General features: G+C 34.2%; 1 protein-coding gene across 3 annotated transcripts; it reads left to right on the top strand.

Annotated features, from left to right (window-relative positions):
- Positions 1 to 271: 271 nt before the first annotated feature.
- LOC125065972 (sodium-independent sulfate anion transporter-like) lies at positions 272 to 20,992 on the top strand. 3 transcript variants are annotated; one of them, XM_047673837.1, is made up of 14 exons: positions 272 to 405; positions 5,933 to 6,061; positions 7,246 to 7,316; positions 10,333 to 10,525; positions 11,900 to 12,004; positions 14,120 to 14,238; positions 14,884 to 15,046; positions 15,730 to 15,894; positions 17,837 to 17,998; positions 18,409 to 18,549; positions 18,986 to 19,131; positions 19,714 to 19,872; positions 19,984 to 20,137; positions 20,706 to 20,992. In XM_047673837.1, the coding sequence occupies exons 1-14, from the start codon at positions 372 to 374 to the stop codon at positions 20,732 to 20,734; spliced, it is 1,770 nt and encodes a 589-aa protein (XP_047529793.1). In that variant the 5' UTR covers positions 272 to 371; the 3' UTR covers positions 20,735 to 20,992. The 3 variants fall into 3 exon arrangements, with proteins under 3 accessions (XP_047529793.1, XP_047529795.1, XP_047529794.1); XM_047673839.1 differs by lacking the exon at positions 20,706 to 20,992 and having other exon boundaries at positions 19,714 to 19,759; positions 19,798 to 19,872; positions 19,984 to 20,125; XM_047673838.1 differs by lacking the exon at positions 272 to 405 and adding an exon at positions 5,709 to 5,795.
- Positions 20,993 to 21,276: the final 284 nt, after the last annotated feature.

The following is a 21,276-nucleotide window of genomic DNA, read 5'->3' as shown; positions in this document are numbered from 1 at the left end:
CTACTTTTTGTAATTTTAATTATATTAACTTAATTCTTAATTCGTTTTTGGAGTATAATATATTATATAAATATAAAAAAATATTAAATTTTATGTATTTACATAGTTAAATAATTACACAAGTAGGCATATTTTATTTATTTTATGTCAAGTATTTTATTCTTATTAATTTTCATGTAATTATAATCTGTGAAGTATTAGCCTTGCATTGCCATATAATAATCTGTACTGTCATTTGATTTGACATTAACAAAATGTCAAAATGAAATTGTAAATAAACAGTGTAGCAAGAAATACGATTATTATTGAAACATGTAATATATATTAGATTCCAGTTTATCAGACAATGGATATTAGCAAGCGCAATAAGCATGAACACAGATGACCCGCGGCAACCCCTGTTAGGTATGTTTTTTATTACAAAATATATTTAAAATAATAAGATTTTTGTAGTTTTTTTTTAGATGGAATAAAATACTAAATCGTTCGTCATACGAAATATTTAAAAAAAAACCCCTGTCATTTTATTCTAATTTAATGACTTGTTCCATTTTTAAATCATACTTACTAATTACTTTGCATTTGATTTGTGTATTTAACTGGAAATAATTGTAGATTGTAATAGTTATTTTATATTCGACATTTATAAAAAAATAATACACAAAAATATTTATGATATATATATTTATTATGGTTTGGTTGTTTATTTCCAGATATTACTATGCATGTGACATATTATTACACTTATACTCCAAGATAATACTTTTTTTTTAAATAAATAAATTGCAAAAACAACTAGGTATTTAGATTTATGTAAAACTTTCAAAATATTTTATAATTATGAGATAAAGTAACATTTGTTATGCAACATAGTTACATAGAAAAGTGGGCTCCGTTGTTTACTAACTTCACTGCAGATTGATCTTACTAGACATTATAAAGTTTCAATTTGTCTAGCTGTTTGAATTCTAATCTTTTTAAGCCTGACTCAGTGAATGACTTTAAGAAATAAAATGCTCATATTTGTATTGTCATGGTTTCTGATAAGCTAATACTACAAGCCTCGAAATGATTACTATGGAATTAATATTTTTATTATAAGAGATTTAATATGAAGTCTTGACACGTTTTATTTTGTGTTTCTCATGTAAGTTCTGCTGCGTGTACTTATACCGTATACTACTGGATTTTAGGGAAATAGGATTGAAATAAAATCTATCTAGTCAGGCATCATGAGGGGAATTAGCTATATTATTAGAACTAGGGGACTCGGCACAGGTCTGGTTGAAGCACAAATTAATTAGTCTAACTTCCTACCAGTAAAATTTTAATTATCTACATTCTCTTCTTAAATATGTATAATATAATATATTGATTATTTTTATAATATAGCTAGTTCAGGTTTTGGTTAAAAATTATATAATTTTGATATAAATTATTTTGTTGTTCTATTACTATTTTTGTGTTATTTTCTTATGTATGGTTGAGTTTATGCCTTATTTTTTTATTATGATGAATTATTTTTTATTAGAACAATTTATTTTATGCCAAGTTATCTCTTTGCTTATACTTGTGATAATACTTCCTACCGCATTCAACTGGTTGTTTAATTTTATTGAACAATCTTTTTAAATAAAAATGAACATCTATTCATTTTGATAAGTATGATATATTAAAAATAGTATAATAGATTTATATTAACACATTTAAAAAGTCACCTGTACTAAGGAAACATGCAATATTTTATTCAATGATGAAAAGATCAAAATGATCAACCCCATAACAGGGACGAGACCAAAACACATCGCACATTCCCCGCTGGCGTTCACGAAGCCCTCGGTTTGCTTCCTCTCGTCGGCAGTGAACTGCACGCGATCCGTATAGCGTCTTCACCGTTCCGACAACGACCTAACCAAAGGTGCGTTCTCACAGGACGTACGTGGGCTCCCGTTTCAGCGGCTGAGTTTATGCATTACGTGCTAACTTCACTTTAATATAGTACTATGATTATGAATAAAAATAAAGCGAAAACAAACAAGAAATATAGATTAAGTAAAAGTTAGACACCTTTATTTGAAGTCTTAGCTCCGTATCATACGCGGTGCAGAAAAGTTAGACAACTAACTGATATTGATAACCTCATCTAGTATATTTTGCTTCTTTATAGATATTTAATCGGTTTTTATTTAACAAGAGAGAGCACCCCGGTCTATTTATAATATTGGCGCTAGGACTCCCTTCAGGATGTTTTTAACAAAGTAGGAATACTCACAGTTGCGTCAAATATTGACCACAATCTTATGTAAGTACATATATTCAGAGTAACATTAATCGCTTTCATAGAATCTGTGATTATCATTGTATGATACACCACGTATAGATCAGCATACGCCAAGATTCCCATTCCGCAAAGTCAATAAAACCTTCTTGATGCAAGGTATTTGGTGATACAGATATTTTTAACGTTGTCGAGTCATAAATTTAAACCATTTGTTAAGAAAAACATGAATAAATAAAGCGTATTATTCAACAAAATATTATGTAGATGTTAATAATAAATCGTGGAGGAATACTTGTTGACTTTCAGACAGGATATATTATATATACAATTGTATTTTACTAATTGTATTCAATATACGAATATTTGACGACCTCCGTGGTCGAGTAGTGTATACACCGGTTTTCATGGGTACGCCACTCCGAGGTCCCGGGTTCGATTCCCGGCCGAGTCGATGTAGAAAAAGTTAATTAGTTTTCTATGTTGTTTTGGGTCTGGGTGTTTGTGGTACCGTCGTTACTTCTGATTTCCATAACACAAGTGCTTTAGCTACTTACATTGGGATCAGAGTAATGTATGTGATGTTGTCCAATATTTATTTATTATTTATTTATTTAATATAACTTTATATTTTAAATGTTGGAAAAGGGTACTGAGTTTCTTGCCGGTTCTTATCGATGGAACCTACATTCCGTACCGGTGGTAGTTTACTTAAGTTCATAGTTTACATAGTTCTGTAAAATAATGATTCAAAAGTGTATATTTTTCTTTTGCCAATAATTAATTATTAGAACACTGTTCTACAGTACACTTGTATTGTAAAACAAACTTCTTTAATGTTGTTGGTTCAACTGCGTGGAACGGCTTAAAATAATATAATGTATTTATTGATCCAGAAAAAAGGAAAGGTATGAATCTCTGTTGTCATCCATTGGTAACGCATGACAAGCTATTACTTAAACTACGTCGTGACGAAGCGAATAATGAAAATGAAACTTCAGTCGAACCTTCAACTTGAGCGCTATTATTTTGTCAAGGTCAGCGATCTAACAAAAGCAGCGCGAATAGCAGCAAAGATATTCAAAATGTCTTTTGTAAATAGGAGAAGATATTACTTAGCTTAGTCGGAGTAGTAGGTATTAATAGTCTTTTAGCCGACATGTCGCTTGCTGAAAATATTTTAATACGAATATTAATTTATATTTATTAATGTTCCTATGTAAGTTAACTAAGAGAGTAAGTTAACAAGAGTTTTTTGCTGATTCTTCTCGGTAGAATCTACACCGAATCACACATACGAGCCGGTGGTAGCTTCACTTAATATAGTTTTGTAAAATGACGATTTTCAAGTGCTAGAGTTTCTAGTAACATACATATGTACTATTAGTAGGTACATATGTTACTAGTAATGTTTTGGTATCTTTTTAAATAATTTGGTGGTAGGGCTTCGTGGAGGCCCGTCTGGGCAGGTATCACCCACTCATAATCATTATAGCAATACTTAGTATTGCTGTGTTCCGGTTTGAAGGGTCAGTGAGCCAGTGGAACTACAGGCACAAGGGACAACATCTTAACTGCCAACGCAGGTGGTGTAAGATATGGTTAATATTTCTTACAACACTAATGTTTGCGGGTAGTGGTGACCGCTTACCATCAGGTGGCCCATTTGCCCGTCCGCCAACCTATATCATAAAAATATATACATAGGTTTATATTATTAAAACAGGAACTCGTTCACGCAGTTATATTATCCGTTGTATCGTAAAATCTATTATCTACTCTCATAATATACAAATCTTTGTTTTAAAATAATTACGTTAAGTATAATATCACTCAACTATAGCTTGTTTACAAATGTTTCGAAATATTAGGATTCAGCCGTAACGCACGCTACAATCCGTGTCACTAAACTAACGGTACGGTGTAAGTACGGTCTGCAAAACTATTTTCATTCTTATTAATTTTTATTTACACTGCCTCACTCACCCTTCCAACTGAAACAACCATACTAAGTATTGCTGTTTGTCGATAGAATATGTACAGTCGCGATAAGAAAAGGTTCGTCACCTTAAGGTCTATTTTCGTGTGCTCAGTATGCGCGATAATCTGCTTTACCGATTGAGTATGACATATTGCGTCGCAATGTACACTATTTTGAACCTAGTTATTATACTATTTTAGTTTAATTTTATGTGCAGTTTTCTGTTTAATGCTAGTTTCTAAATGTACTAAGAGTTTACGACTGACTGTACCTACTGAGTGCATGGTACATGCTGCTTGCACAAAGCCGTACCATCAAGTAATTACCATGACTTGACTAACCGTTAAATATCTCTGTTGCATTTAGTATTGTATCGTTTACGTAAACAACACGACTTGATAACATTCCATAAAGTAACACACACACACACACACATTGACTTGTCTTACTTTCTCAAATAATGAATTATTAAACACTAGTTTTGCCGTATTTCCTAAAACTTTTACTCAGTAGGTGTCACAACTAGTTTTACTTGATACTAGAATTACTTTTACTTAATAAATTATGCATCCTATTTCATAATTAGAATGTCTCGTCTTTTTAATGATAATCGCCTCGTTGGCCAAGTGGCTAGCTTGTACATGATGGTCCGGGTACAAATATAGGGACTAAATTTATTTTCCGACAGCTGCCTGGTATTGGAATGTTTAATGTGGTACCCCGACGTGCCTTGAAAAGTACGTAAGGCCATTGATCCTACACATAATAATGTGAGATTATTCTCTAATTGTACTTATGACATTATTCGAATAGAGAAAGACCTGTGGTCGCGCATAAACCTGCGTACTATTAATGTCTTTCGCGAATTTTACTAGTATCTATTCAAAAGGCTATCACGAAAAACAGTATTTTTTTATAAAATTAGCTAAAAACCCAGCTGAGTTTCTATCGCCGGTTCGTCTCAGGTCAGGGTCATTTCCTTTTCCGGACCGGTGGTAATTTTTAATTGCGTATAAATGCTTCTATATTGTATTAAAGAATATAATTTTGAATTGAAAAGAAATGCCACATTTTTTATCTTAATCACAATGCTTGTATGATTGTCTATGGTATCGTAACATCGTATGGCACAGTACCATAATTATAACTAAATTAGGCGATCGCAAGAATTAATAGTAGTTAAAAAAAAACAAAAAGAAAAACAAAAACTGAGATGCTACCATAAATGTGTTAAATTTCATTTCAATCGGTTGAGTGATTTAAAATTCAGGTGCAAGATTGGACACCCACCCACACACACACGCACACACACACACAAACAGGTGATGCAAAATAAAAGTTTGTAAAAACAACGCTCACTACTAATGAATGAGATGATAAGACCGTTCCTGTATTAAATTTCGTTTCGTCTGCAGTACGCGTGTATCGTGATCGTCCATACCTCATTATAGTATATAACGTGACGGGCGCGACACGCCTCTAATCGAATGTATGTTAAAATCTTTTGAAAAAACATCAGAATGAGCGGTTCGATCGGTAAAGCTATAATTGTTATGTATTGATATTATCTGGACTATTGCCAATGTATCTTGTTATATTTATAAATAAATTTGCTATTAATTCATTCATAAAATAGTATTTTTTATGATATAATGTATTATTATTTTGTGCAGGGAGACGTAAAAGATGGCGGAATACAGCGAGTAAGTTTTGCAACATGGAATCATGGAGACGAAGGTTCCCGATATCCATATGGTTGCCGAATTATTGCTTGGAGTATTTGCTAAGAGATGCCATAGCAGGTTCGTAAAAACATGTATTTATTTTTATTTTTCAAATATCATTGTATCATTTATTGATAACATTACATAAATATTTTACTAGGTACTAAGTATTTCTACCTCGTGCTCAGTAAGTGTTCATTATGACAATGTCATCCGTAATAATATCCGTAATAACATTAGTAAAACAACTTACAGTATTTATAATTAAATTAATAACAGCTGAAGAGATGAATATCAAACAAACCCATTCAGGTCATTTAAGAAATGAATGAATAGTCGTGATAGGCAATGAATGAAAAATGATTATTAATAAAATTATTAGGCTCTTTTGTTGCCAGCTCTAAAAATTGTGTGCAAAATTTTAGTTCGTGTGTATGTGTGAATCTGGTTTAAAATTTAGAAGATTAGCTTGTAAAAACATCAACGCAATCTAATAATGAATATAAAACATTATAAAATGTTCTTACGTATTTTTATTACGTATTCATTCAATTGTCAACTTTGTAGTTGTTGTCATTTACATACATAACTTTGTAGTTACGTCAGTTTATTTATTTACTAACAGACCCGGCCATGCGTCGATGTGGCTATGTTGAATTATATTGTATCGTAATGTTTGGCCAAAAATATTGTCTGAAACACGCTGCAATAATGTGACAAATGTCATGTCAAAATAATCAGCGGTATTTGAGTGATGTGCTTTAAAAAAACAGCGATCTTTTGATATGGATTGATTTAGTCTTTATTGCAAAATTGTAAAAGGAAAACAGTTAAATTGTAACAAAAATGCAAAGACGGTCTTATTAGTTACAGACTACAGTGACTTCTTCCAGGTAACCTCTATTTAGGATTAAGGCAGGACTAAAATCGGGAATAGTGTACACGTACAGTTAACTAAAAATAGGAAAATAATTTGAAAATAATTTTCAGTATATAAGCAATACATAATTTTGTATATATCTTGGTATAAGACTAGTTTATAAGTATCGGAGTGTCCTGATTTATCTGATACTCTATTACTTCATAATTATTTGATAAATCTTATCGTTGTCGATAAGTAAATGTTGTTAGGCCATTGTTTGTTTCATCAAATTTCCAATTTCAATACAAATCTTATTGCTTTTTTAAAAGTGAAATCGATGTTGGTGACGAAATATTTCGATTCAAGTACATCTAAATATCTTATTTTTTTTATATTTCAGGTATAACAGTCGGTCTCACATCGATACCGCAGGGGATAGCGTATGCTATGTTAGCTGGCCTACCACCTCAGGTAAAATACTTGATTTTCACAGCAACATCGGCGGTCTCTTTTTTATGGCATAGGTTGCTACCACCTCTCATGCACATCTGCAATACCAGGCTTTTAAAAAAAGGTGTAGGCTCTTTTTTGAAGGTTCCCAAGTCGTATCGGTTCGGAAAAAACGCCGGCGAAAGCTGGTTACACAGAGTGCTTACTTAATAAGCATTAACATATATTAAAGAAGGCTTTTGCAGTTTGCTGTTAGACATTTGTGGATTGTTTTAATCTAGTGGCACGGTAGCGAGAGCACGAGCTAAGCGTTTCGTTACTACAAGAATTATTGTATAACAGAAAATTAATGAACAGTGTATACATTTTTCACTTTACGCCCATTGGAATGTAGTGAAATGACCAAGCCACATATTTTAACTAAGTGTAGAGTTATAAAATTAGGCCTTGTAGAGTTAGGGCGTGTAGTATTTGAAATTTGGCTCGACATGAGGTAGACCTCATATATAACCTTTTGACAGTACGAGTCATATGGTCTCATCTTGGTTATATTTTACATGAAAATGTTTTTGGGGGGTTATTTTTTACTTCATACCTCAATTGTATAATTAACAACTGTACAAGTCACTTTTGAATTCAATTCCAAAAAGAGTAAATAATTTCTGTCTCTAGAGACATAGTGCCCACGGCCCACTCCACACAGAACGATAGATCTAGAAACATATTTTTATAAATATTAAAATCCTTCTTACCTCGCTAAGTACATGATGCAAAATTTATATATAATATATTCCTTGCTTCTTCGTGGTTAGGCTTAGGCTTTTAAACGTCGCTTAAAGTCGTCGGCGGACTTATTCCAATAAGAAATCTCAAGATAACCTTTTATATACTGAGAGGAAATTCAATAAAGTATGAAAAGTGAGATCAAAAGTAATGCATAGCATGAGTATTATATAAATATATATTAATAAAAATGAACGGTCATTCTATAGTTTTACAGCGGCCACATCAAATGAATTCAATTCATAGGTATGAGAAGAACTTACGGGTAGTGCGTTAAGATTGTTCTCATTATTAGTCGATACTTAATGAAAATATATTTTAAATGGATAAAAACAGGACGCTATATAGCAGTGATAGAGTATGTATATTCTTTCTTAGTGTGATGGATAGCTAATGCAAATTGTTGACGCTTTGATAGCGTCCGAGAAAAAATCTTGAAGAGTTTATACTCGAAGCCGTAAAAGGTTCGCCTATTGCTAAGACTTGGGTGATGCCGTTTTCTTATAAACAGATGCACAGGTCTTAGAGGGCGACGAGAAGCGGCCAGTCCTGTTGTCAGACTTTCTTCGGTTTTGGTAGTGTATGCCTTTCCGCCGCCGCATCAGGTGAGCCTCCTACTCGTTTGCCACCTATAACATAAAAAAAAATGGCGAAGTTTCATGCTACCTTTAGGAAGAGACTCGCTGTCCTAGACTCAGTAATACTTAAGTATTTCTATGGAATATTATACTTATGTGGAGTTTTAAGATTAACACGTCATTTTAGATTCTCATCCGATTAGAAGACGAGTGAAAGTTCAAAATATAAGATTTTGTCATTAATAATATTATTATACAACCACGAGAAAGTTAATACTTTCCTTGTCTTTATGTTTACAAGTTTTTATACGTAATAGTATGGGAGCTAGCATAGCTTTTGGGAAATATTTGTATGGCGACTGTTCTTATCGCTGGAAGTGGCTACGCTTACCCGTGCGTACTTCATTTACACAAAATTACAATTTTCTTTTATGTCGATATTTTCTTATATAAAAAAAATCGAAGAATTAGTTATATATTTGAAAAAAAATAGCCATGTGTTCTCCAGATTATGTTTGCAATATAAAAGTTGAAAAAATAGCTACCTGAATAATATAAAAAAAGTCAATTTAAAATTATTGTCTTTGCGACGTTGATATCTTACATCCATTGATTGGCCTTACACATATCGCCATCTCTTTCACACCACAATAGAAGATATATTTTGATCAATTGTCATTAATCAGTCCCTAGTTGCATTTTAAATAATATTATTTTAAAAATGTTATTTTTTTCGTATATCCCAGTAATTTTATTAATATCCCTTTGGCTATTGTATTGTAGGCTATTTCTATGTTCCATAAATCGGCAGAAGCTTTGCTGTGATGTGGATGAAAGTCGAGGAATCTGTCTGCACGTCTAACAAAGTATTTTTTTCTTTAATAAGAAAAAGTAAAAACCAAGTCAATAGCCTCGGTTTGAATAGACGGTTAAGGGCTTAGTCCACCACATTGCAACAGTGACGATTGCGTTATCTGACAAATTCAGGTTTCCTTACGATGTTTCGCTTTACCACCGAGCGCGTGATTATTTATTATAAAAAAACAAATTAAGCCTATGTAAATATATGCTTGCCCGTGATTGAACTCACGATATTCGGCTAACATTCAGGCATCTAACCACTGAGCCATCTCAGTTCTTATTTTTTATAGATAAGTAACATTCAAAACTCCTATGGTTGACATAAATTATGGCGTAGTAATATTTTACGACGTACGTAAATCGTTATTCAGTACTGGGTACGCGTAGAGAGATTGATTGGTATTCATTTATGGAATTGAAATGTATGTCTATATTATCTATATATCGCTAAAAGTATCGATTATTTATTAAATGACACTTCTTTATACAGAATGAGAGTATAATTTTAGGGTCGAGTTTTAATGTAAAGCTCTTCTAAAGGTAACTCAAAAATTTGCTGACGCCAAAACGTTTGGATTCGGTCTCTGTTGCACACACATTAATTTTTGGAGCGAAGTTCTTTTACGCGGCTTACAGTTGAGTAAACTGACAGAAATCGTCACGAATATTGCATCTCTTTCTCTGTCGCTGTCTTTTTCTATTTTATACGGTTTCATATAATATTATTTAAAGTATTTTCTCAAATTATTTTAACTCACACGAGATTGCACGCGAGATTGAGAGATGCCAAGACACATCTATTTTTTTTATTTCAGGTCGGACTTTATTCAAGTATATTTCCGGGTATAGTTTACGCCATATTCGGTAGTTGTAAGGATGTGACAGTTGGTCCAACGGCCATATTAGCCGCACTTTTGGCCAAATATGTGGCCAAGTCTCCAGATTTCGCTTACCTCGCGACATTCTTATCAGGATGTCTTATTCTATTGCTGGGAGTATTACAGTTAGGTAAGCCTGAATTAATTTTATTGATTTTAATATGATATATTAGATAAGCTACGCTTGAAAACAGATATCTGTATTAGTAACGGTCTTAAATTGTCAAGTAGCTCTATATACACTGCTAATGAACTGATGGCCGCTAGGGTCGAAAAGCTCTCGAGTTCCGACCGCGAGCCAGAAGAATCTGACCGACAATTTTGTAAGCATTGTGAAAGCCGTTGGATACGGATAGTGCTAGACTAGTCATCTTGGAAATCTTTGGGGGAAGCCTTTGTCCAATAGTGGATGTCTTGTCCCTGACAAGATAATGATGATGAAGCTGATAATTATTATGAAGCAAAAAAATTAGTACTTTGATAAAGTAAAGCCTGGTACTGTACTTACTTTTACCTTATTGGCTTAGTCTCTAACTAATAAGTCTACCTCACTCTAACTAATGGGTTTCCCATAAATTCCTGTTAAGTAAAGTTCACAACTAGTGACAGCGAATACTCGTAATAAAGTATTTTTATTAAAAATAGCTTATCTTTGTAAAATATTAAATGCAGTTGCTAACTCTTGATTTGTGATGTACCTTAATCTTATAATTAGACCGCCAAAACCTATAATCGGCAAACATACAATCATACAATGTTGTTAAACGACGTAACGATATTGCTTAAAACAAAAACTGGCTTTCGATCCAGTTTCAGATTAACCAGAACGTACGAAATTAATATATATAAAAAAAAATATTTAAGTTTAATTTAACGATACGGAATATAATGTTCATTACGTATCTATTCGTATTTATAAATCTAATTAAAATAGTCAGTTCGACCAACCGAAACAATCGCGTTGAAGTTTTAAATGTATACTTAGTTATGAGCACATGTGTCATAGCCATAATAGAAACTGATCCATTGTTGGGCTAAGGCATCCTCTACTTTAAGATTAGAAGAAGATTTGGAACTTATTTCACTTTGCTACTGAGGATTGGTGGATACATATAGCAGATTTTCATCCGCCACGAACAGGTTTCCTCACAATGTTTTCCTTCACTGCCGAGAGTGAGATGAGCACCAATTAGGCACATGAAAATTTACTTTGAACTAGGAAGCATCGGTTAAGATTCACGTCTGGTAACCCCTGGGCCATCACGGCTCACTATGTTTTGTAGTAGCTGGACAGTATATGGTAATGGATACATTGGCACTAAGGGGAATGTGTTGGTGCCCGGTTCCTTCACGAGGAATCGTCATGGTTGGACTGTTAGGGCTTGCTAGCGATGTTAGAGAATACGGAGTCGACATTGACTATTGTTGAGTTTGTTTGTATTTAATCCCTTGAAATAATGCAATTAAATTATTGTCTTTATTTTAAAAAATGCTTAAATTGCAGGGTTTCTTTTAGACTTCATATCAAAGCCAGTCATAAGTGGTTTCACGACGGCCGCGGCGCTGCAAATATCGGCGAGTCAACTCAAGTCATTGTTTCATATAACAGGTATATTATATATACATTTATTGCTTGAATATTGCAATATATACTATATTCAATGGCAGAAAGACACGTATTCCTTGTTACCTGATATGTTGCACAACAAACATCTAAAATTTGGCAAACGTCTTTGTAGACATTTATACCATTTTTTCAGTAATCAATTATGTATATTTGTTAACAATGGAGATAATTTTGTATCCGACCAATGATATCAAGTCAATTCAAGGTCAACGGTCAAAGTTGTTCTACTGTTTGGTCGTTACTCATCCTGCCATTGAAAGCGGCATAGTGATTTAAAATATTATTAACACTTATTTTGAATCTTTGAATTTTTGAATCTCTCTATATGTTAGATGTAATGATTGCATCGGATTGGGACAAACGAGCTGGCACTGAATTCGTAGTAATATCCTGATGCGACAATAGATGGCATTGATTAATTTATTGGTTTTTCTAAATTTTTGTGAATACTATAGACCTGCGCAAAGACTAATGACTAATGACGCTTCTGTGGTTAATTTTGTGAGTTCATGTGTGAGGTCGAGCTGTTTGTAAACATGTATTACTGTGTCGCGGTCTCACATAGAGGTCAACTATCGATAGTCAAAATATCGATAGCTGACCTCGAAAACTATTCAGGATATCGATAGTATCGTTTTGATCAATACTATTGGTAACAGGGTTTTTTTCGACAGTATCGCTAGCTCTAACTCAAGAACCATGAAATTTTTATTCATAATTTCCTTAAAATATTTACGAATTTAATACATTAAATATATTACGGTTATCGTATAGAAACAATTAATTTTAATAAAAAGTTAAGAAATAGACCAAATCAGCGGGTATGTTGCATTATATTATGCCCTAATATTTATAGTAAAGCTGATCCAAGTATATTATTTAAATCTATCAAAACCGCATTTATAAGAACGTCGGCAAAAGTGGTAATTGTAGGTACAGCTGTGTTGACAATAAATGTATTATATAATAATACATTTATTGACAACAAATGTATTATATAATAATACATTTATTGACAACACAGCTGTACCTACATAATTTTATTATATCCTTAGTCGAGAGAAAATGCAGTTATTATTTTTTGTATACTTTTGTATAGTTTTAACCCAACATATCCTATTCATAATTTAAAAACTGGAATGGAAACAAAATGGAAGATAAAAGTCATGCAATTCTATAAAAAATGATAAATTCTATAAATGTTTTGGCTAACTGGAGTCTTATTCCAGAAGCATTTAATTCAAACCCGGAGATTTTTTTACTGAAACTCCTTCTTAATAATTACAATATCTGTGTACATTTCAATGTCCCAATTCATGTTTTAAATCACTTAATACATTTTAAATTTCGCCACCATGGGCTCTTGAGTCGATTTTCAAGGTTCCCTATACATATGTATTTTCAGAGAAATATAGTACTCATTTCTTGGTGCGAGCTTTAATAAAGACAGCTCTATTTGGTATACTGAGATAATACCATTTGCTCGACTTGTCTTGGATGATATGTTGTTCACAAGTTACTCGACGAACATCGTGCATGCGCTCAGTTTGAATTACAAATAGCGTTCTTATTGATTCAATATGCAACGCAGTTACGCGTGTCCGGGAACTGAACCGATTCCTAAACACGATAATGGCTATTAATGTTTCGTTACGGATTTCGTAACTGATGAACGTAGGTTTAACAAACTGATGAACTAGATTTTAAAAGAAGAGAAAAATTTTATACTTATTTTTACCTTTTTTGAGCATATTTGCGAACAAATGATTATATTATTGGACGACCTCCGTGTTCGAGTAGTGTGTACACCGGTTTTCATGGGCACGCCACTCCGAGGTCCCGGGTTCGATTCCGGCCGAGTCGATGTAGAAAAAGTTCATTAGTTTTCTATGTTGTTTTGGGTCAGGGTGTTTGTGGCCCCGTCGTTACTTCTGATTTTCATAACACAAGTGCTTTAACTTATATTGGGATCAGAGTAATGTATGTGATGTTGTCCAATATTTATTTATTATTCTTAATTGCACAAAAGGCGGTAATGTTACTTTAAAATTAAAGTAGGATCATGTATAAACAAAAACGTCTGTTTGTTACTTCTAGGTGCTTCCGGTGGTACATTCATAACGGCATTGATAAATTTCTTCAATAACATCAAGACAGTAAAATTGTGGGATACTGTATTGGGAATATCAACTATTATCGCCTTACTCTTGTTAAAGGTAAGTGGTAAGTTAATATTTTAACAGATCCCCAATAAAAGTTTTTTTATAATTCAGCTCTTATTTGAGCAATTCTAGTACTAATACTACGAAAAAAAAAAAATATCTTTTATTATTATTTGTTACGTTAAATTTCGAAGCGAAATAAATTTAATAATATATGAAGTAAATACATTCGATCAATGGATCAAGTAAGCGGTTCTTATGCAGCGAGGAACCAACCTATCGTTAGCGTCAGGCAGGCGACCTGTTCCAAAATTGCCAAATCTTTTCCATGCGGCTTACACATTAACACCATATAAATTATGTGAGCGAAAGATGATTACGTCCAGCCCATTATTTGTTAATCAGTAGCAGATAACTGGCTAACGCCCTGTTTTTAAACAAACTTTTGAAAAATCTCTTTAAATCCGAATCATTTTTAAGATATTTGCTAAGCGACATATACGTTTTCATGTAGAGTAAATCATCTTTGCTACGAAGCTTTGCAACGAATAGGTACATTGGGGAACAATATACCTGGACTGATTATTGCATTAAAGTTGGGTAGTAGAAAAAAGAAAACTTATTTTTTTGTGTTTTCTCCAAATAGAATATTCAGAGCGATAAATTCAATGAACGTTTATGACGGTTTTTAACTTCTAGCGTGCTACGATACCAACATCATCTACCGACGGTCGAGTTCGCGTGGTGTTGGCTAACGTTTGGCTATACGTGGTCCGTGCCAGGAACGCGTTGGTCGTCTTCGTTGGCTTGATACTTGCCTATGTGCTATCTCTACAAGGCATTACCCCATTCGCACTTACAGGTTAGAATTTTTCATATTACGCAATTAAGCATAAATCTGCGTGAGCGAGTGCCTACTTTTCTGCAGCAAAAGACACATTGAGTGGTGGGCCACTATGTCTTCTAATTAAACTGATAATCTTTTGGAAAATAGCTTTAACATGGCTACAGAACAGTTTTTAATTTCCTATTTACCGTCCTAATTATCTTATAGATTCAAAAATAAAAGTCAAAATAGTTTATTTTTTCAAGTAGGATTATAAAAACACATTTGAATAGCCATGGTAATCGTTTCGGAACGTAGACTCTACCGGGAAGAACCGACATGAAACTCAGTAGTACTCTTTTCAACCATTTATTACAGAGTATGTCAGTAGAGTACACTTAATTTTTTATATATCCTGCCTAGAAATCAATAAATACTATGTCTACACTTTTTTTATCTTTAACATAATCTTGTATTGAGTAATATGCCTTGTTTATCAATGATTTTTTGACATGAGCCTTAAATTTTTAATAGGCCTAGTTAAAAATAACTGTGGGATTTTATTATAGAAACGAATACCGTGCTCTAGGAAGGATACGAGTATATTAGCATTGCGAAGTCGGAAACTAGGTGTTATTAGTTCACCTTTCGTCCTCGTGTCTATATAATTATTGTCACCGTTTTATATATTACCTAATCCTATGTAAACTGTTTATTAGGTACGATTCAGGGTGGTCTACCACATTTCGGACCACCGCCGTTCTCAACAACAGTGGACAACAAAACTCTAAACTTCGAACATATGCTACAAGTGTTCGGACCTGAAGGCTTTGCTATGCCACTCGTAGCCATATTGGAAAGCATCGCCATTGCGAAGGCCTTCGGTAAGAGCTTTTTTAATTGATGTTTATGTATTTTTTATACCCTTGTAATAATTAACAAATATTTTTTAAAATAATAGTAGTATCCATGTAATGGTCTTTATTGATCTTTTGAAAAAAATACACAATACATTATTAAAAAAATTAAACGGGAGTAAATCAATACAATAAAAAATATATAAAAATCGTCATCATCATCGTCACCGTCATTGTCAGCATCATGATAACTATCGTTATCATCATCGTCACCGTCATTGTCAACATCATGATCATTATCGTCATAATCATCGTCACCGTCATTGTCAGCATCATGATAACTATCGTCATCATCATTGTCAACATCATGATCATTATCGTCATCATCATCGTCACCGTCATTGTCACCATCATGATAACTATCGTCATCATCATCGTCACCGTCATTGTCAGCATCATGATCATTATCGTCATCATCATCGTCACCGTCATTGTCACCATCATGATAACTATCGTCATCATCATCGTCACCGTCATTGTCAGCATCATGATCATTATCGTCATCATCATCGTCACCGTCATTGTCAGCATCACGATAACTATTGTCATCATCATCGTCACCGTCATTATCAGCATCATGATCATTACCGTCATCATCGTTACCGTCACCGTCATTGTCGGCATCATGATCATTATCGTCATCATCATCATCATCGTCACCGTCATTGTCAGCATCATGATCATTATCGTCATCATCGTTACCGTCAACGTAATTGTCAGCATCATGATCATTATCGTCTTAATCATCGTCACCGTCATTGTCAGCATCATGATAACTATCGTCATCATCATCGTCACCGTCATTGTCAGCATCATGATCATTATCGTCATCATCATCGTCACCGTCATTGTCAGCATCACGATAACTATTGTCATCATAATCGTCACCGTCATTATCAGCATCATGATAATTATCGTCATCATCGTTACCGTCACCGTCATTGTCAGCATCATGATCATTATCGTCATCATCATCATCATCATCATCGTCACCGTCACTGTCAGCATCATGATCATTATCGTCATAATCATCGTCACCGTCATTGTCAGCATCATGATAACTATCGTCATCATCATTGTCAACATCATGATCATTATCGTCATCATCATCGTCACCGTCATTGTCACCATCATGATAACTATCGTCATCATCATCGTCACCGTCATTGTCAGCATCATGATCATTATCGTCATCATCATCGTCACCGTCATTGTCACCATCACGATAACTATTGTCATCATCATCGTCACCGTCATTATCAGCATCATGATCATTACCGTCATCATCGTTACCGTCACCGTCATTGTCGGCATCATGATCATTATCGTCATCATCATCATCATCGTCACCGTCATTGTCAGCATCATGATAACTATCGTCATCATCATCGTCACCGTCATTGTCAGCATCATGATCATTATCGTCATCATCATCGTCGCCGTCATTGTCAGCATCATGATCATTATCGTCATCATCATCGTCACCGTCATTGTCAGCATCATGATCATTATCGTCATCATCATCGTCACCGTCATTGTCAGCATCACGATAACTATTGTCATCATCATCGTCACCGTCATTATCAGCATCATGATCATTACCGTCATCATCGTTACCGTCACCGTCATTGTCGGCATCATGATCATTATCGTCATCATCATCATCATCGTCACCGTCATTGTCAGCATCATGATCATTATCGTCATCATCGTTACCGTCACCGTCATTGTCAGCATCATGATCATTATCGTCATCATCGTTACCGTCACCGTCATTGTCAGCATCATGATCATTATCGTCATCATCGTCGTTGTCGTCGTCGTCGTCTACGTCAACATAATTGTCACCTTAATAGTCATCAATGTCTTAGATATAATAGATATAATAGCTTAAATTTGTTATAAATAGCGGGTAGCACAACAGTAGACGCGACTCAAGAAATGATAGCCATCGGTGCCTGCAACATGTTGTCATCGTTCGCCCAGAGCATGCCGGTCACAGGCTCCTTCACTCGCACCGCGCTCAACCACGCCAGCGGCGTGATCACTCCCGCCGGCTCGCTTTTTAAAGGTAAGTTACAACTGTATGTTTGCCGAGGACATTGAATGACATTCTTTATTTAAATGGTAAGTTGTTTTTTAGTTTGCCGCTTAACTTTAGTTGCCAGGATTTGATGCTTAGTTGGGAAACAAACAGTTATGTTTTGATATTAGAATGTTTTTTTTTTTAAAGTCGCAGGTCGATCCCTACCCCTTGGGCTATTGTCGTCCCCATTACTGACAAAATATATTTTGTTTGGCTAGATAAATAAGTTGCGAATTTGAATCTACAAAGAATGTCAAAAATAATCTCTGCCACGAAAAATAACAGCGTGTGGCCAATAAGGGTTAAATCCTTGGAATCCATGATTATTACATAAAAAATATGAATAATACCAGCTTATATTTTTAACATCAATAGGTTTTGAATGTGAATTTCAGCAAGTCTCGTTCTACTCTCCGTAACGCTGCTGGCGGAGGCGTTCTACTTCATCCCGCGCGCCACGTTGGCGGGTATCATCATGGTGGCGATGATGTCTATCATCGATTTCAGCATTGTTAAAAAATTGTGGATGAATAATAGTGAGTATCTGAATGTTTCTGTTATGGGATGTACTGTATAGATAGATTTAAGTAAGAAAATAAAGCTAATGAATGTAAGATGGTTTTGTTATTTTAAGGAGGGCGAAAGAACTACTTAATGATAAGCGACCTTCGACATTGAAATTGCAAATGTAAGCCAATCTTAACGCCATTAGTGCTTTACCAGCCTGTAGACTAAAGTACATAACATTTCAAAGTATTATTGCTTATAGTAAAATAATTTGGACTAAACATAACGTGAGGACCAAAACTGCTATATTTTTGACTAAGTGGTAGACAGAAGCCAAATACCTGACCCTGCATACATAAAAACGGTAAAAAATTAAATATTAAGTTTGGCGGCTTTCCTATCTAGTTTTTCAAAGACTTCTGACAAAACGGCAATATCTTAACTACACTAATATTTCGTTGACAGAGCCCGAGCTAGCGGTGTGGTTGCTGACTCTATGCGTGGGTGTATCTGCGGGGCTGGAGTACGGCATCGCGGCCGGCGCCGGAGCAGACGCGCTGCGCGCTCTCGCCACTGCGGCCAGGCCTCGGCTCTACTCGCAACACTTCAAGGTTAATTCTCACCTTATAAGCAACCTTATTTCGATGTATCTAACACTTAAAACCTTAAACTCTTAAAATTGGACCCTATATTGTTAAAATTTGGGCTCGCAGAAAATGTCCATGGGATTAACTTAAATTTAGTCAATATATCGAATACTAGTTAAAATTTAGTCAATCATATTTATATAATAGTTCATAATGGGCTATCATGACCCTATCTCGTTTGAAATATTAGCTAATCTAGTTTTTGTACGCGTACGTACTTGGCATTGGACACGTTGTAATTTTTAACAATAATTGGCGATAACAGCAACATCACCTGGAGTGTCACAAGGATCTACATTAGGTCATTTTTTGTATTATGCATACCCGTTAGATGCGACATATACGATAGATTAAACAGATGCGCTATGTAGTGTTTGTCAATAATAAGGAACTTTCCCTCAACGTGTGAAATACAAATAATTGGATATTAAATAATTGTATTGTATAATAAATAAATTTAACATATAGTAATTATTTTATTAATTAATGAAATGAAAATTTAAAATTAATTAATTGAAGAATATACTAATGAGTGAAATATATCAGGTGGGCAACCAAGACTGCGTGTCGCTGTCTCTGCAGGGCACACTGAGCTACGCGTGCGCCGAGCACGTGCCTCGCGAGCTGCGTGCTCGCGCCGCGCACGTGCACGTGCTCGTGCTCGACGCGAAGCACTTACGCGCTGCTGATTTCGGCGTATTCGAAGTAGGTTAATCTAGACACTTGATCACACGCTTGTCAAATAATTTCAGCTTATGACAGTTATCCTGATCCTACAAGAAGATAATTTAATAATTACCTAATTCATCTTTACAGAATCTTGTCACAGTGATATTAGACTTAGAGAAACAAAAGTACCGGATCCTTTTGTGGAATTTCGATTTGAAGCATCAGAAGTTGTTAGAAGATATGCATCCCGGGATTTCTACTAGATTCGTGTCCGGACCCAGCATCGACCAGTTCATATTAGGTAACTTCCAGTTTCTAAAACTGATGAAAGTCAGATAATTAGTGTTATCTGAATGCTGATTGGTTAGTGAAAGCTGATGACGCAATAAGCGACCAATGAGCGTTCAGTATTTAGTCAAATAATATATGCAGACTTCGCTCAATATTTAAATTCATCTCTATTATGAAATCATAGATCTTTATTACTTATAAGAACCAGTTTCACAACTGATGAGTTGAAAATATGTACACTCTTTTGGCTCTGGTGTTAATACGATCTAGTTTACTAAATAATATATTATTGTATAAATGATAGTTTGGTTTTGAAGGGTTAGTTTTAGGTTATGTGTCTTCGAGTATGCCAAACAGCAATACTTAGCATGGTTGTGTTCCGTTTCGAAGTAACCGAGTGAGCCAAAGTAACAACACACACAAGTGACAACATCTTTCCACATTCGGTACCGCATTGGCGATGTAAGGGATGCCTCATATTTATTTCTATTGGTATAATCAGGTGGCCCACTTGCACACGCCGAGTCTGACCTAATAAAAAAACTACTACAATTTTTTTTTTTTATTTTTTTTTTCAGATTTAAACACAGAAGGGATGTTGGTTTAGTTATATAATATATAAAGAGATAATGCTCTTACTAATTGAAAAAGTAAAACCTCGTGAGGAAACGTGCTTGTGTTTGATGGAAGTCTGCCTCATTTTTATTCAGCAATTATCAGCTCTTAGTCCAGGGAAGGAGGCCTTAGTCCAGGGACGGTTAAGAAGTGTAACTATTGTATACAATGTGACCCATTGAAAAATAAAAATCGTTATATGTTATTAATGTGAATATAAAATGTAATTTCGAAAAATATATTTAAATTTATATAATGTAGCTGAATGATGAAATACTAAAAGTACTTGTGACATCAGTTTGTATTATTTATTTAAGTGTTTTTGATTGTATATAAGAATTATTATTATTGTTTAAGTAAAGGTGCTCTTGTATAAATTGATGTAAATATATCGTGACAATAAATATATAAACATGTGTTTTCTTCCACACTAATTTATTTAGTAAGTAGTAAAATAGTTTAACTTCATTATTTATTACCTATAAATATTATTATGTTAACTTTGAGAGAGTTACCTCTTATGAAACTACATTT

This window comes from Vanessa atalanta, chromosome 8 (genome assembly GCF_905147765.1).
Source record: "Vanessa atalanta chromosome 8, ilVanAtal1.2, whole genome shotgun sequence".
In the NCBI taxonomy this organism is placed as follows: Eukaryota; Metazoa; Arthropoda; class Insecta; order Lepidoptera; family Nymphalidae; genus Vanessa; species Vanessa atalanta.
This window is presented reverse-complemented; position numbering and strand designations above follow the sequence as displayed.